General features: G+C 34.9%; 1 protein-coding gene across 2 annotated transcripts in view; it reads left to right on the plus strand.

The window, feature by feature from the left end:
• Positions 1-17577, plus strand: part of ZFPM2 (zinc finger protein, FOG family member 2) — a 466243-nt gene that overhangs the window by 87516 nt on the left and 361150 nt on the right. The window contains exon 2 of one of the 2 annotated variants that reach the window (XM_042972800.1): positions 8791-8949. The exons of the other annotated variant lie outside the window; for it this stretch is intronic. Within the exon in view, the coding sequence (XP_042828734.1) occupies positions 8791-8949 (159 nt within the window). The remainder of the gene's footprint in view (positions 1-8790; positions 8950-17577) is intronic. 2 annotated transcript variants of the gene reach the window in all.

Below are 17577 nucleotides of genomic sequence, written 5' to 3' on the forward strand. Positions count from 1 at the left end.
GAGAAGTTGAGTCACTGTGTTGCACACCTAAAACTAGTGTAACATTGTGTGTCAAATAAAAATAAATAAAAGAAATAAAGAAAATGTGTGTGTGTATACATATATATATATATATATATAGTACAAGTCTATAAGGTTATAAGTGTTTTATTAATTTACTTAGTAAATACTTATCAAATCAGAGAAAGACAAATACCCTTATGATTTCACTCATATGTGGAATATGAGAAACAAAACAGATGAACATAGGGGAAGAGGAAAAAAAAGAGAGAGGGAAGCAAACCATAAGAGACTCTTAACTATAGAGAAAAAAACTGAAGGTTGATGGAGGGCGGTGGGCAGGTAATGGGCTACATGAGTGATGGGCATTAAAAGGGGCACTTGTTGTGATGAGCCCCGGGTGTTGTATGTAAGTGATGAATCACTAAATTCTATACTCGAAAGTAATTTTAACCATACATGTTAACTAACTATAATTTAAAGAAAAACTTGAAATCAAAAAATAAAAAATAAACATATCATTTATAACAGGTTCTGTGGATAGGTTCAAATCCTTTCCTTTCTTACTGATAATGCTTTTAAAAATCTAATGTACTGTATACATATTCTGGGTAACATCTGATGTTTCTGTTGTGACAACAGTGTTCACTTTGGGGAAAATTCCTGCTTGCCTGATTCCATATCCCCAAACCAACTGGCAGGGTGAGGGTGGATGGCATCTATATTGAGTAAACAGGAAAGGACCACGGATTTCACACTGTCAAGTGTAATCAACTTCATCAACAATATAATTAGTAATAGTTCAAAGCTATGTGTCTAGGCCTTAAAAAATGGCTAAGTATTTTATCTCTCCTTGACTTGATCTTCAATTTTATGACAAGATAGAATTATAACAGAGGAAATAAGAAAAATGCACAGATAACTAGAATTTAGGATATCCAAGAAGCCTTCCCTGCCCTCCCCACGTTAAAATGGAACTTCTTTCTTTAAAAATAAATTTTCAGAGCCACCTGGGTGGCTCAGTCAGTTGAGTGTCCGACTTCAGCTGAGGTCATGATCTCATCGCATGGTTCATGAGTTCAAGCCCCACATCCGTCTCCCTGCTGTCAGTGAAGAGCCTGCATTGGATTCTCTGTCCCCCTGTCTCTGCCCCTCCCCCACTTGCTCTCTCAAAAATAAATTTAAAAAAATGCAAACAATTAAATAAATTTCTGGGGCGCCTGGGTGGTGCAGTCAGTTGAGCGTCCGACTTCGGCTCAGGTCATAATCCTGCAGTTGATGAGTTCCAGCCCCCCATCGGGCTCTGTGCTGACAGCTGGGAGCCTGGAGCCTGCTTCGGGTTCTGTGTCTCCCTCGCTCTCTGCCCCTCCCCCTCTCATGCTCTGTCTCTCTATGTGTCAAACATAAACATATACATTAAAATTTTTTTAAATAAATAAACTTCCTCCTTTGTACGCATAAATTTATCTTCTTAGCTAGATTATCTGGCCCCTTCTGCTGAGGATGGGTATCTGGTACACTGCTGTTATCCCAGTGCCTAACATAGTGCCTGCCATGTTCTTCACCCTCAATAAATACTGGTCGAATGAATAAAGAAGGAAAGGATGAATAAATGAATACATGCAAGTCTCATAAAGAGGACAAAATCATGTATACGCCTTTCATCTTTTGTGCTTGTTACCAATTAGACACTTTTTATTATTGGAATACATCACAATCATATAAAAATATACTGTTTTAGTAATGAGTAAACTCTCATATTTCTTTATGATAGAGTTACCATCTTCAATAAACTGAGAATAGCTTTATGGGGCTCTGGAGGGAGACCTGATTACAAAATGTTTGAATTTCAGTGCTGTCTCTTGTCACTAACTTCCTGGGTCAATGCACAAGGCATTTACTAATGAACTGAATTTTTTCAATGCCTGAGTTATTTCTTGAGAGTGGTCATTAGAGATTCTAGTTCAAATTTGGCTGTACTTCCTCATCTGACTTTATTCTTCCTGTGATATCAGTGTTTAAGCTACTAGGTAAGGTTAGTTGCTGCTTGCTAAGCTGGTATATGTTCTAGGCGAAATTGCCATTTTCTTGTTAACTTTACTCAGTTAATGTGAAGGTTCCCAAAGCAAAGCATTTCAAGGCAGGAGGAATTAAAGAATTTAAATTGTTTTCGGATTTATATATAAGAAGTATTAATACTGCCATCTGTAAAAATGGCCAAAGACCTTGCAGCAAAGAATATTACTCTATTTTTATAAAATCAAAGAGTTTGGTTTTTTTCCCCTAAAGAAACAATTTGAATAAAACCTGACCCCCTTCCCTTCTTTTCACAATGGAATGTGGTCAGATTGAACCCTCCATTAAAAATTCTCTAATATCTTTTTTTGCATTAACATTTCAAAACTCAATTTAAATATTCACAGATCTCATTTTTAATAAACTTAACAAAATTCAGGTAATTTCCTTCAACTTTCTAGATTGAAGGACAGCAGTTGGTATAGATATAAAAAAGATGTACAGCTATGAGCAAAGCCCAAAATCAATTATATATAAGAAATAACATAACACATGGAAAGAAATTAATCAAAAAGAAGAATTTCTACTATATGATTCTCTGGTCTGCTACCTGCAGGCAACAAACGCAAATGAAAAAAATCAACATTCTTCTGGCAGATAAGAGAAAAATTAATAAAAATGTTTCCTTCTACTAGATCCCCTGATGCAACTATTGTTAAAAGTGAGTGACTGCAGGAAGAACTTGCTCGTTTAAATACTATTTTTTTTTTTTAGACCACAGAAATAAGGCTTTATTCTTGCTGTTAAGCTCAATTACATGAGTTAGTATGGATTGCACTGTCCAAAGAGATCCCTCTTGCCTGCCCCTTCTCATTAAATGGCCCTGTGGGATATGCACGAGACAAATGTAATAGGAACCAAGTGAGAAGCATTTTGAGGTGTGCCTACGGGGGTAATGATGATTCATAACGAAGGCTGAGTGTGACAGCTGAAAACTCTAAGAGAGGAGCTAGTGAGAGACACAAAATCTGCCCCAGATAAAATTAGTAAAAAGATGTTCGTACTCTGAAGATCGAAACGTTCCTACTCCCTAACGAGATGGGGAGGGGCACACTTTTGTGGATATCTGCTTTTTAATTTAGAGTTGTTTCCCATTTCTGATTGAACAGGCAGGCCATATATGTACAGAATGTGTGACACTCAAAATCTTTCTTATTAGAAATAAGACATCCAATTTAAATGTCAGTCCACCGCCTCATTTCCATCACATACAGAAAATGTAACATGATTTCAGAATGGAAAGTTCTCTTTTAACTCCTTTTACCCATCAACTAAAATGTAGCATGCCTGTATAGAATTTTGACACGTGTGCATTGCATATTAAACGTGAGCCGGGATTTGCCTATTGCAAGTTTATATTTTCATATTTACCTTTTGGGAGGTAGCATCATTTGATAAATGTGGCTCGATTATTAGGTACTAATTAAAGCGTGGTATACATTCCTGCTTAAATTGTCCCATTTAGAGATCCCTATGTCTTATATATATTAGAAGGTTTTGCATGCCTTCTCATTTCTTTGTCTGAGTAGATATTTTGCAAATGATTTTAAACAGCATTTGTCAACTTTGGGGAAAATACCATTTTCATTTTCATTAATTTATTTAGATTTTGAGGAGTTTATTCCATTATTCCATTGGTATATATTCTTTGTTCTGTGTGTGAGTAAAATGATGTAAAGTTTGTGATGGAAGCTTTAATATTAATCATACTATCAGATATAAAAATGACCTGAAATGACATACATTAGGAAGCAACGAATTAAAAAGGTTTGGAAATATTTGTGTGTTTTTGGAAGAAACTCACCTAGCAGAATTTCGGAGCACGCAATGATGGATTATTGTAATTATTGGGAATGATAATATTTTAATGTGACTTTCTTCCCACCTGTCAGTTGCAATCAAGGCTGCCCAGTATTCTGAAACAGTCTCATTTTGCTAGGTGGCTAGTCTTGTGCAGCCTCTAGAATGCTTAGAATATTAATGCATGGAGAGGAGACTGAATGCTCTCTGTAGTTCTGTTATGACAACGTGTTTTTCTTGTTTTAATCAGAAGGCACGCAAAACCAAACTAAAATAATTTCTAATAAATTAATGCCAGTGAGTGCTTAAGAGAAGGTACCCCTTTGGGGGGATAGCACGCCAAAACCATAGAATTTGGCATTTCTTTCTTCTCTTTGTATTTGGCAATGTATTTTAATTTCTGTATAATTTAATTTCTTTCTTGGGTGCTTCATTCTGAAGTGCTTTGAATTTATATGAACGAAGGCAATCTGACATTAAGGTGAGGACTGCTCTAATTTATCGTATGCTGCCAAGGTAGGAAGTTATTGATCGAGACAACATATGTTGAAAGACACATATATTTGATTTGATTTAATATTTACTGTGTTGATCCTTACCATTTCTTGAATGTCCTCATTGTGTTGCATATTTTAGTGTTCTTTCCTATATATATATACATATTTTTTTTTTCTTAAAGTGTTCTTTGTCACCTTCTAGCTCTTACCTTAGTGGCTATGGATGGGTTTCAGGGATTTCTTTAACCACCAATATAAATTCATTTACCTGGGGAGTAAGTATTCCTCAAACTGCTTCGTAACCATACAAATACAATTCTTTATCGTCATTTTATTCGTTGACTATATCACCAGTGTATAAGGTAGGACTACTTAATCTTCAACTTCCCACCTGCCCTTTACCAACCGCGGATCACTGAAACAACCACCAAATGAAAAATTCTCCCACACTTTGGTGCAGCGTTTGTAATGGCCGAGTGAAAGGCTGCACCATGCATTAGACGGCCGTCAGTATTGTCAGGGGGTGCGAATCAGCTTTATATCTAGAGGGCAAAGGTAGCTGTGGTCCATTTAGAGGGTTCCCAAGTACCCGATTATCTCCTCTTCTGAAAAAGGAAGTAGTACTTTGTACTCACCAGAATCTCCCAGTAATCTGTATTATTCATCCAGTATAAAATGTGGGAGGATGCCTTCCCATTCTGAGAGACGAATAACAACCTTATGGGCCCAACATATAGCACCATTGTATTCATAGCTTTAGGATGTACAGCTAATTATTAGCATTTTAAAATGAGGGAAATATTTATATTTATACATATTAAGACTATTAATTCTGGCAACTGTGTTTGAATATCTATAAATCAGAGGCAGTTGAAGAGCTGAAATTCAGATTTCCTTCCACTTGCCTGCCAAGTGGCCTCAATCAGAAGTAATTTTCTCCATGAGGGCACATGGAGCTCAGTCGTGAGCCTTTTCTGAGTAGATATTATTATTTGTGTCAAATTATGTGTGGTGATTTTTCTGAAGTGGACTTCTGTGCCCACTAATCCATATACACGAGGTTCCTTCATTCCCTCCTTCATTGGTGCTATTAATTGTACTTGTGCTTCGAGTGTCTTTTACCCTTTTAAAATGTTAGTTTATGGCCACCGATTATCTGTAAGGTTTTCCTGTTAAAGAAACATGCAATATAGACAGTAGAGCGAGATCTGATCTTAAACCATAAATACTATGCATTTTAAGAGAAGCCTTTTTGCCAGAGCCTGATTAGATAGCATGGCAAAAGGAATGGTTAGTAATTTCACATTTTAAAGTACAGTAAATTATATAAATCTGACACTTGCTTTGGGAAAAATACAAGTTGGTCATTAAATCCCCTTTCTGTGGCCTGTTTTAAATATTGACAATGAGATCTCATGTATTTCGAATGAAGATCTCAAGACTTTTTCACCTTTCATTTGGGTTTTTGCAGTTTGTTTTTGAAAATAAGTGCTTCTTTTCAATTATATGCTTGAAATTGTGAATTGATAGCCAGCATATAAAATAAAAGAGCCCACAGAATATAGAACATTATATTATCAATTAAGATCTTATGATAAGCTTTGATAAATAAGGTGTATGTGTGTATGTGTGTGTGTGTGTGTGTGTGTGTGTGTGTGTGTGTGTGTATATACACATCTATATACATATACATCTCGAAAACGTGGGTGGCTTGGTTACAGGTTTATTAAGCACAGATCATTGTTTTGTGGCTTTTTTTCCTTTCAAATGTTCACACAAGTTTTTCCATTTAAGTTTTATTTAAACTATTAAGTTTGAATTTCATATACCATTAGAGCCAATTTGTTGTCATTGAATATTTTAAAAATTTCTCAGTTATATACTATCTTGAATAAAAATCCTTCTAAGAATGTTAGCATATATGCTCAGAATTTAATTTTTTAAAAAAGAAAGCATTTTTATTACCATTGATTTCATTCTTATAATATGTATGAATTGTCTTTATGATGTATAGCACAGATGAAAAAAAGAAATTCACTAAAATGTATATGAATTATTTAAAATAGTTATTTAACAATTAGAGATTTATTTCTTGTTAGCAAAACTCAGAGTTACATATTCTAGAAATTGTCATTTTTGTTAAAACTGATGTTAAGGCAGTTTCTTTGCAGATTGATTTAGTATGGATATAAATTATGTAAATCATTAAATATTAGGAACCAACTATTTTAGTTTTGGTAAATAAAATCTATAAGAAGATCTTCCTGATTTTTTCTGGAGGGGCAATCTAATATTTTATAACATATATTGTCAGTAATCTGAGAAAAGCAACATGAGGTTTTTCAATTTGTAGAGACAGATCTTTAAGCATCTATGAGTATTTACATTAATATGAATTAAGCATTTCAGAAGACTTCTGTGTTTTATAAGTTTATTTATGAAGGAATCAGTCTGTAACTAGTGAAGAATACTTTGTGTAGTAGTATGGTGTATTAATAAAAGGTATTTAAAAATCTTGGATTTTCACAACAATTTTTTTCACTTATTAGCTTATAACCTTATTCTGATTAACTAACTTCCTGAGCTTTCCAGATCCACAAAGTAAACATAGTATTAATTCTCATACTTACCTCATTGGGTTATTTTAAAGATAGCATAAGAAAGTGCTTTGAAATCGCACATGAAACACAAATGAGACAGCATCACATGTCTTATTTTGACCAGAATTGTTATTACAATTAAGATGTTTTAAAAAAATATGGAGGATATTCTATTAAATTTTTCATTAGACTCAGCATTAAAAATTAGAATTATCAGATAAGTGTTTTAATGATTATATTTTACAGTATTACTGTTTTATATATTCCTTGCATACTTGCTACTTGATGTAATTGTTTTAAGAGTTAAAACATTATACTTTTAAAAGTGAAATAATAAATAAGAGGTAAAAACTAATATGAGATCCGTAACTTTTGAAGGCAGTATGTGCAGAAATCCATGGGGTTTTTTCCCCCCTCCACCTTGAGAATAAGAAAACACATTACCAGAGTGTTTGAAATTAAGGTATTCTTTTTTCCTTAACATTTCTTATTTTGAAGAAAAAGAGAAAAAATAAATTGTAAAAAGGACAAAGAACTCCATAAGAAGTTTTTTGCTTGGATGTCCCTTAATTTAAATCCATGCAACGAACTAATCTTGTTCATGAAAGTGTGTCTTATGAATTCTACCCTTTAGAAATTAGCTTTTGGGAAAATACCAGATATTGTGCTGTATGTACCTATTCTTGTTTGCCTACACATACAGAAAAAATTGCATTTTGTGCACAATTTTAAATTATTTATGAGATTTCTTCTTTGGCCCTGAGAATTTTCCAGCACATTTCTAAGAAGTAAGAGAGAGACTCCTTAAGCCTGTTAAGTATTTAGCCTGTCTGATGAGACTGTGGATGTGAGTGACAATTAGTACAAATTACCATAATTGTGTTCTTTGGATAAAATGCCACATCGCTTCTTTAAGGAGCAAATGCAGGCCTCTGCTTAGTAAAATGAGTCAGACACTTTTCTTCTCTAGGGCGGTCAGGAATTCATAACCAACCATGTGGTATCCCCATGTAGTCCACATCTGACCCATCTGAACAACGATAGCCCTCCCTTTCCTTTCAATAAAATAGGTCCATTAATGTAGGGCACCTCACTCTCATTCACTCTAAGGGAGTTGTATTTTTATTACTGAAAAAGTATCACATAAATACAAATTACATTTTTTCATTAGAAAACTACTTTTCATTTCAGAAAAAATTCAATTAATTATGAATAGGGTTATGCTTTCATCAGGGAGAGAAATATGTAATTTTTCTTCAAGCCTCAAACACATATAATGAAATCTTTTCTTGGAATCCACTCTTAAGATGGGTTTTTAAAAGTATAGACTTTATTAAAATCTCAGTTCAATTAAAATGCATTCAATTACTTTAAATCTTTATTAAAATCTCAGGTAAAATTGTACAACGATGTAAAAGAGACTTGTACTCTTTACCAGGCAGTTAATTCTAACACATGAACATAAAGTGCACAGTTTTGCTCTTCAGGAGAGAATTAAAGAGAGAGAGACAGAGAGAGAGAGAGAAGAAGATTTGGTCTTGGAGTTGGGGGTGGGGAAGGGTTGAAGATGGAGGTTGTTTTCTATGTAGTAACTTCAGGCACTGGTTGGTTTCCTTCCACTTCTCATTATAGATAATTGTTTCTTGTGAATATGAGGGTGGCATTATCTTGTGTAAGTCCCCTTGATGATATTGCTTGGCCCACTCATAGAATACATTTTTTTTCTCACCAATTTAACCAAAATACCCTATTAAAGGATTTTATTTCACTAGCTTCTTTGGATGTTTTTGGTACAGTGTCCCTGATTCTCTTTCAAGGGCCGCTAGAAGATGCCATTGAAGAGGAAGAAGAAGAGTGTCCATCAGAGGAGACAGACATCATCTCAAAAGGGGACTTTCCACTGGAGGAAAGCTTTTCTACAGAATTTGGGCCTGAAAATCTGAGCTGTGAAGAAGTGGAATACTTTTGTAACAAAGGTAATCATTAATGGTTGGATGCAATATGGGAGTCCATTTACTCAGGTGATTTTGCAAACTTTAAAAAATGCACTGATAGAGTGCACGAAAAGTGTTCAAAGTGCTGATACAAAATTCAAGAGTCTGAAAATACAATGTAGAATTTTCTAAACACAAAATGGTATTTTGAGGGCTAAAAGAAGTAATTCCACTTTAATAAGTCATTTTGTATATTTAAAAAAATACTTTCATGTTGATTGGCCAATTCTAATATATTTCATTTTTATTATGTATTCATTTAATCTTTCACAAGTGTTTATTGAATGTCAGTTGTTTGCAAGGCACTGAATTAGGCCCTGAGTATAAGCATTGAATGGGCAGATAGTTCCAGCCCCAAGGTTCTGGCTCACTTCTTTTAAAAACTCGATGCTTTAGGGGCACCTGCCTGGCTCATTCAGGAGAACATGCGATTCTTGATCTCAGGTTGTAAGTATGAGCCCCACAGTGGGTTTAGACTTTACTTTAAAAATAAAAATAAAAATAAAAATAAAACTTGAGTGCTTTAGGTGTTTGACATTCTATAACTGAGGATGTTACTCTTTTAGTGTCAAATAGGAAAAATACACACTAGTTTCGCAGTCTAGATATTCTTTTAACACATTAACATTATGCTGGAAGAAATACCTGAGACAATATGTGTCAGTTCATTTCCAAACTTGACTTGGAGTCAGGTGGCCTCACCAGTAACTGTGTCTTCATTGGGCATATGTATTCATTTGTCTCTGTTTTTCAAAAGTGCATTTAAGGTTTCCCATGATTCTTTTTTATTTTTTTCGAATTTAATTATTTTGTCTTTGCAAGTGAGGTGGATCTTCTATCATCTCCTGCATCAGCACTCAGTTTCACAAATGGTTAGGTTGCTTCCTGGGTTTGGAACAGCTGATTTTGCCAGTTTTACTATGACAGTTTCTTAGAGGGCATGGATGAGTGTGTGTCTATCTCTATTTGTCTGTGTTTGTGCACGAACCATTTTTATTTGGACGTGTGTATTTCTTAGGCAGAGAAGTTGTGAGAAAAAACTTTTTGTGTGTGTAAATCTGTTGATTAGATTTGATGGCCTAAAATTAAGAATGATGATACAGCTTCCAAAAAAACAAAACAAAAAACAAAAACATAACCTGCCGATACAGGTATCCTAGTGGCCACAGATATATTCGATACATATTGTTAAAGTTCCAGTGTGACTTTCTCCTGGTGCTAGTGTGTTAGAAACAAAAGAAGTCAGCCAGTTCTTATCCCTGTGGTCAGTAGAACTTTGAAAACTATGGAAATGGAATTGCGGCATTAGCACCTGGCCACCCTGAAGTTTAGAAAATCTCCTCAATCTTTAACTCCTATAGGCCTCAAGGTGACTTTGAACCTGGTCCTTGTCTCCTACATTGGAGACTTTTGGTTGAAAATGAGAGTGATATGGACAGAGTAGTCCTTCTTCGGCAGTGTTGACTTAGTTCGGACCAAGTTAATATTTTGCTTAGCTCTTCTGGATGCTGGAACCATTTCTTGATCATAGTAGCCACGGCAATACATGTAAAAGCTGGCTGGAAATGAAGTTTTTAGATCTGTATTTGCAGACCTCTCATTTTCCCTCTTTGTCAGGTAATATATTCTCTTTTTAAATTTTTTTGAATTTTTTTTATTTGTTTTTGAGACAGAGGGAGACAGAGCATGAGCAGGGGAGGGGCAGAGACAGAGGGAGACACAGAATCCAAAGCAGGCTCCAGCCTCTGAGTGGTCAGCACAGAGCCCGACGCGGGTCTCGAACTCACCAACGGTGAGATCATGACCTGAGCTGAAGTGAAAAGCTTAACCAACTGAGCCACCCAGGCGCCCCTGTGAGGGAATATATTCTTAAGTGCATCGTAGAGCACATGCCTTATGTTACAGTAAGTAGAAGGAATCAATAGTTAGCGTGTGCCATTTACTCTTCTTGTAAGAAACAATGTGTGGATTCAGACCATTTTTGCCAACATAATTAATCCAGAGAAGCAGTAGTGATAGTTATTACTAGACTACATTTTGGGATGATGATTGATTAAGGGCTATGCCTGACAAAAGAATATAGAACTCCAAAATTTAAGTTGGTAGTATCTGGGGAGGGGGAAAAAATATATATATATAATATATATATAGCTAAATATATAATTAAAGTGAATTAATATAAAATTATACATATAATTAATGTATTACATAGTATAAATATAACTTTCGAATGTTTAGTTTGAAACTAGCAAGTAATGATGGGTGGAAAAAAGAATTGTCATTTTCACATAATATTTTTCAGGATAAATACTACTGTTACTATTGCAGATTGCTGTCATCTTATTTAATAGGGAAAAAATTTCATTATTTTACTCTCATAAAATGTGAGACCAGGAGATGTTCACTGAAGTCAGTAGGAACTGGCGGAAAAGAGAGACAGCTCTTTGACAGATATTGTATCCCCTTGAGGTCATGATAGGGATTCCATCTGTTTTTCACTTAAGTTGATTAGCTACAATAGGAAGAGAAAAGTTTTTCTCTCTGGAAAATTAGAAACTAATCTTTCTGTAGAAATTCACATATTAGTCTCAATGACACCCAATTACGTTTTTTTTTTTTTCCAATTGTAGGGAAGAAGATAGGTTTGGCATTAAAAGAGTATAAGTATTTCAATGGTTAATGATGCCACTGTCAGGATGAAGGAGCGTATAAGAACTGTTCACCTGAAGAAAAATGTTTCAGTGATGAAACATATTTTTGCATATATTTTAAGTCACTTATAACAACTCAAAAATTGTGTATGTCCATCTATCTATCTATCTGAAAATAAATTGGATTATTTGGATTATGTTATATTGGGTTATTATTTCTTCATCTAAAGATCTAGTAGCCATGATTAAAATCTAGCAATGACATGGTTCCTTTACTGAGTTCCAGGGGTAACACTTTTGAACATCAGATATTTTGTTTGCACTTAACAAAGGATAACAGTTTAAAAACTCTGATCACAAAAACATAGAATTTCTGAAGTGTTTGGGGCGCTTGGGTGGCTCAGCCAGTTAAGTGTCCAGCTCTTGGTTTTGGCTCAGATCATAAACTCAAAATTTGTGAGCCCAGGCCCGCTTGGAATTCTCTCTCTCTCCTTCTCTTTCTGTTCCTCTGCTGCTCTCTCTCTCTCTTAAAATAAATAAATAAACTTAAAAAGAATATCTTAAGTGTTTCAAACAAGGTATTTGGGTAGTGAGTGGAGAGTAGTGAGGACACACGTATAATTTCAGTACATCTTCATTCATATTTTAGCAACTGCGTTGTATAAAAGGAACCATATGCCATTGTAGTTTTCCTTTTTATTAAAAAATGGTAAAGAAAGCCCTCTTGGTACATCTATGAAGACATAGCTTTTCATAAATAAAAGTTCCTACCTCCTTTTGAAATTAAGCTTCTGCATTACACAGGATATTTTCAGCGTTTCAAATGATTCTCTACTTACTGTTGTGGTATTTTCCTCAGTTCCATATGGATATTATCTATTTCCTTGTTGTCAAAGGGCAGGCTTTTTTACAAGTCTCAAAGCATTTATTAATATTATTGCTGGTCATTATAAAACATGTGATTAAATACGACCCAAATCACTCCCATAATGTGATATTCCACAGAAATGTCAAAATGTGGGTGAGAATTTTATGTCAGTGTTTAGATGTGCAAAATTCTAAATCATGTGAATCTAAGCCTTAAATATTCACAATTAGAAGCGGGAAAGATCACCTTTAATAAACCTTGTTAGAGTTGCAGGCCTAAAATTGGAACGTCACAATGATGTTGAAGTTTCTTTGGTCACTTTTTACTTTGTATTAATTAGTTGCATGTTTCACATCTCTATTCTTCATCTTTTGAATGAGTGAAATGAACTGTTTATTGAAAGATGCTTTTCTTAAAGTTGCTTGCTCTCCTTAGATTTTAAAAATTTCAGCAAACTATAAAGCGATACTTAAAATTTGCATCCTCTTTTGTGCACTGAGTTGAGATCATTTGGCATCTTGCCTTACAGTATCTCCAAGAGGAAGGAAACAAGCAAGAATTATTTCCTTGAATTTACAGATGACGAAGACATCAAGGCTGGGTCCATAAGTGCTACACGTTTCCTGTGGTACTGGATTATATGCTTCAGTGATTTGTTTTCTGCCTTTCTTCTGGTTTATATAGTAAACATGGAAGTGCATCAATGCATGTTTAGAACTAACCAAACTAATACAAATTGAAACATAGGTGGTCTGCAGAGCAACTGGGGGAGTTTTTAGTATGTTACTGCTGGCAGGTGGGAACTCCTATATTAGCAATTCTTGGATAAACTCAGAGACAGTAAGTTTCCTGGTGGGGTTGATAGGGAGCCATTGTAAAACTGGGCTACTATTACTGATTATTTGCAGGAGGAGTTACTCACTGAAATACCCAAGTTTGTTAATGACTGAAATTAAACAAACATGTCTTGGGATATATTCCAAGAGAATGTCACAGGATATGTGAACAGGAAGAGAAGTGTCAGGTCAACATCACTGTAGGCTAGGAGAATCTACTATTATTCAAAAAGGAAAACTCCAAAGAAACTATATGTAGGTGAACTTTGAATTATTGATTATCTAGAAAAGGTAGTGAGGGTCCTTACCAAGTGTTTCCTGCTGATATCATCTCTAAACAAAGGCTGAAAAGGAAAATGATGCCATCAGACTTGATTTTGGAAGAGAGACAAATCTTTCTTTAAATAATAGGATCTGTGTTTGGAGAATAGTCAGAGAAATCACTAGGGGAAGTTCTTAACCTAGACAGATGAACTAATATTAGAGGTCTTCAAGTTTAAAGAAATTTGAAAATAGAAAAATGCAAAGCATATTAAAGACAACAGAAGAAAACCTGAGTTGCTGAGACTTGGATTTAACTCTAGCCCCAGAAGTAATTAATACCAAACCAAAAGCAAACATAAACAGATATTTAATCAGGTTGGCAGAAGCAGTTCAATAGATAAATTCAATACAACTCAACCCATTTTTAAGCATCTAGTGTGTACCAGACCCACTTCTCGGGTGCTGTGGATACAGCCGGAGACAAAAGCCAGTCTTATTTTCAGGAAGAGACAGACAATAAATAAGCAGACTCACATTGTAAAATATGACGGGTGATGTTGAGCACTAGAAAGCAAAACAGGTAAGGGTAATAGAATGGTGCGTGGGTGTGTGTGGGTGTGTGTGTGGGTGTGTGTGTGCGCGCGCGCGCGTTCACGTGCACATGCGCACGCACGCACGCAAGACAGATTTTGTAAGAATGATGGGAGAGCGAACTTTGAGCAGCGACCTAAGGAAAGGGAATGAGCTTCCAGGTACTCCGTCCGGGTCGAATCTGCTGTACCTATGAGGTTAGTGTTGCAGGAAAACCAGAAGAGGACAGCAGAGAGCTGGGGAGTAGGAGAAGTGTAGTCCTACCTGTGGGACTTGCTCTAGGAATCTGTTGGATTCACAACCACTATGGAAAGCTTGAGAGAGCCACAGAGGAGAGCTGAGGTGTAACTGGGAGAAGAGGCATGGTCATGACAGGTTGGTACATACCTGGAAAAGAAAGGCCTACAAAAAGTAGAGGTTAAAGTAGGAAATGGAAACAAGCAATTTGGGGAAGCTGTCAGGGGATACAGATAACCCCAATCACAATCATCCCTTTAGCCAAGGGCTTGATGAGACTCCATCTGTAGCTCATTAATGTCGGTTCCGGAAGAGCAGTTTGGGGTGTTTGAGAATTATATGAGTCACTTTGCTCCCTTCCACAATGCGACATCCTTGTATCAGAAAGATAACGAGTAGAAGACGTGAGTATCTGAGTCGGTTTTATCATTGTGCTTAACTGTTTCTGCCGGTAGGTTGCCAGACTCATTGAAATGTCCTCCCACATTCCCTTTAATTCTATCAGTTTATGTAGTTTCGTAGTTTAGTTTAAAAATTAAGAAATAACTGAGGAAAAGTACGATTTCTCTTTGGTAACAAATCCAAGCTTAGATTATTTGCATTAATCCCCCTTTCCCATGTTAAAGTAAAGCAACAAAAATGTTATCTAGATTCCTAATACCGAAAAGAAGAAAAAACCCCGCACCTTCATGCAGATTTGGTTGTGGGAGTAGTAACTACTTGTTTTTCATTTAATCCAGTGTCCAACATATACACTGACTGTGTCGTTTCCTATTTTCTTTTTATTTTATTATTATTTTTTTCAATTCAGAAAGTCTGTTTACTTGTATTTCATAAACCCTTCTCAGTTGGGTTGCTTTCTTTCCTACTCACTTTTGCCTTTAATGACATGTTTTTGCCTCCTCTGATGCTTGGGCAACTGGAATCAGAATTTGCAAAAGGCGGCTCTTCCATAATCACTTTGAGTTCAATAAAGAAGGAGATCTTACAGGCAACTTTGTTCCTTTTTTCTTAACGGGATTAAGAAGCTGAGCTTTTAAAATTCTTGCATATAACATTGACATTTCCAGGGTGTGTTTGGACCAGGGAGTTCAAAGAGAAGGAATAAAAAAGAAAAGCCAATATGACTTTGTTTTTTACCTTGCTGGAGGAACTGTTTGTGCAAATCGCCTATAAGCTTATTGACCTGAATCTTTGACTCCTTGTTTTCTCTGGATTTGGCTGGAGTGGAGACACTGATGGAGCCCTGATAGAGCTGATTGAACAGCCCCCAGCTTTGCTTGGCACGGACCTCCCTTTTTCCTTCTGCACCACCTCCCCCTCCCTCCACATGACATTATTGTTCCTTGGCAAACCTGGATCTGTTTTCCTGGATCCAGTACTTCTTTTTTTTAACATTTATTTTAAAATCCGTACCATTTTCTTATGTAAGTCATGTAACAATGCAAAATGGAGAGCATTTTTTTTAGAATAGAGACATAGAGGCTGTATTTATGTCCTTGCTTGTATTTTTATCTCATGAGACTGGAAGAAAAAAATAATACCTATCATTCTTTTGTGGCCATGTTAAAATCTCCAAAACAGTTTTTGTTTGCAATCTGAAAGATATTTTCTAAAACTACAGTTATTGGAAAAAATGAGAGAGCATTAGAAGGCAGTTTGTTCTTACAGGGAGTCAGCATTTTCTTGGTTTTGATGGACCAGAGGGTGTACAGATTTTGCCCACGACTTAGTGTTTTATATGTAAGAGTCAGATCAAGCTTTGTCTGTCTACGTCATCTCTGATCCCAAATATATCATCATAATAATTTCAACAAAATCAAAATGATTGATTTTATGTGGTGTTGAAATGACTCATGATGATATCATTTATATGAATCATATATGATTATGTAGACCACTTTTTTGCGTATGATCAACTCAATTTATTGTTTTGTCTGTAAGCTGACCACCAACAGATCTTCATTGTGCAATCTACAAAAGATATTTGTTAAGTATTTAAGACTTGATAAGATATATAATCACCAAATTCTCTTATAATTTATTAAATAATTTCATGTTATAACAAAGTTTATTTCATTCTGCTTGTACCTGGCTACTTAAGATGCCAAGAGATATTTGGCCAAATTTTAGTTATATTCTTATTTTACATCAGCATTGTTGTTGATAATAAAAATGGAAAATTACTTACAAAATCATATTTTGCCATTTAGAGGAATCGCCTTTTTGGTTTTATGTGTAAGGTTTTTGTAAGTGAAAGAACATTTTTTGACCTGCAAAATTTACTATAGTTGGTTGTTTTCCCTAAAATGTTGCAAGTCACAGGAAGAGTAAGAATTTATTTAACCTCCTGGTACTATATATGTTATATGTATGTAGTATTTCCAGATGTGTGTGTGTGTATATATATATATATATATATATATATACACACACACACTATATATATGGTACTATATATATTATATATATGTAGTATTTCCAGGTGTGTGTGTGTATATATATACACACACATATGTATATACATATATATACACATATGTATACATACACACACACATATATGTATATATATGTGTATATATATACACACATCTGGTATTAATAAACATCTATGTTGCTTGATTTTTTTCACTTTTAATCTGGATACTGAATTAATCATTAATTTTAGCTGAGTACTGTAAAGGAGAACTACCTATTTATAAGCCCTTTTATTGTTACATTTTCTCAGTGATATTTGGATGAATAAAGAGCCCATGTTCCTTGAAGGAAGTAGTTTTGATCAAGTTGTAATTGTATAAATAGCCATTTTTAATTAAAATATATATATATATACATAACAATTCATGCAGGTGTACATTAATATTTGCCAGTCATTTACATGTACTAACTCTTAATTTATTTTTCTGTTTATGGAAAATTTACATTACGAACATAGCATTAGCATTAGAGAACCCTGGGAAGCTAATTTATCTTAACCATATGGAGTTAACGTCTTCTACAACCTTGAATCTGACAGTTGGTCACATGATCTTAGATAAAATGTTATCATTTTAGAGAAACTGATCTGTTAGAAGGAGTTGCATCTCTTCTACTTTTTATCCTTAAACAGCATAAATGATTTGAGAAAATGTCCTTTGTTCTGCACTAACATATTTCAGGT

This window comes from Panthera tigris, chromosome F2 (genome assembly GCF_018350195.1).
Source record: "Panthera tigris isolate Pti1 chromosome F2, P.tigris_Pti1_mat1.1, whole genome shotgun sequence".
Taxonomy (NCBI): domain Eukaryota; kingdom Metazoa; phylum Chordata; class Mammalia; order Carnivora; family Felidae; genus Panthera; species Panthera tigris.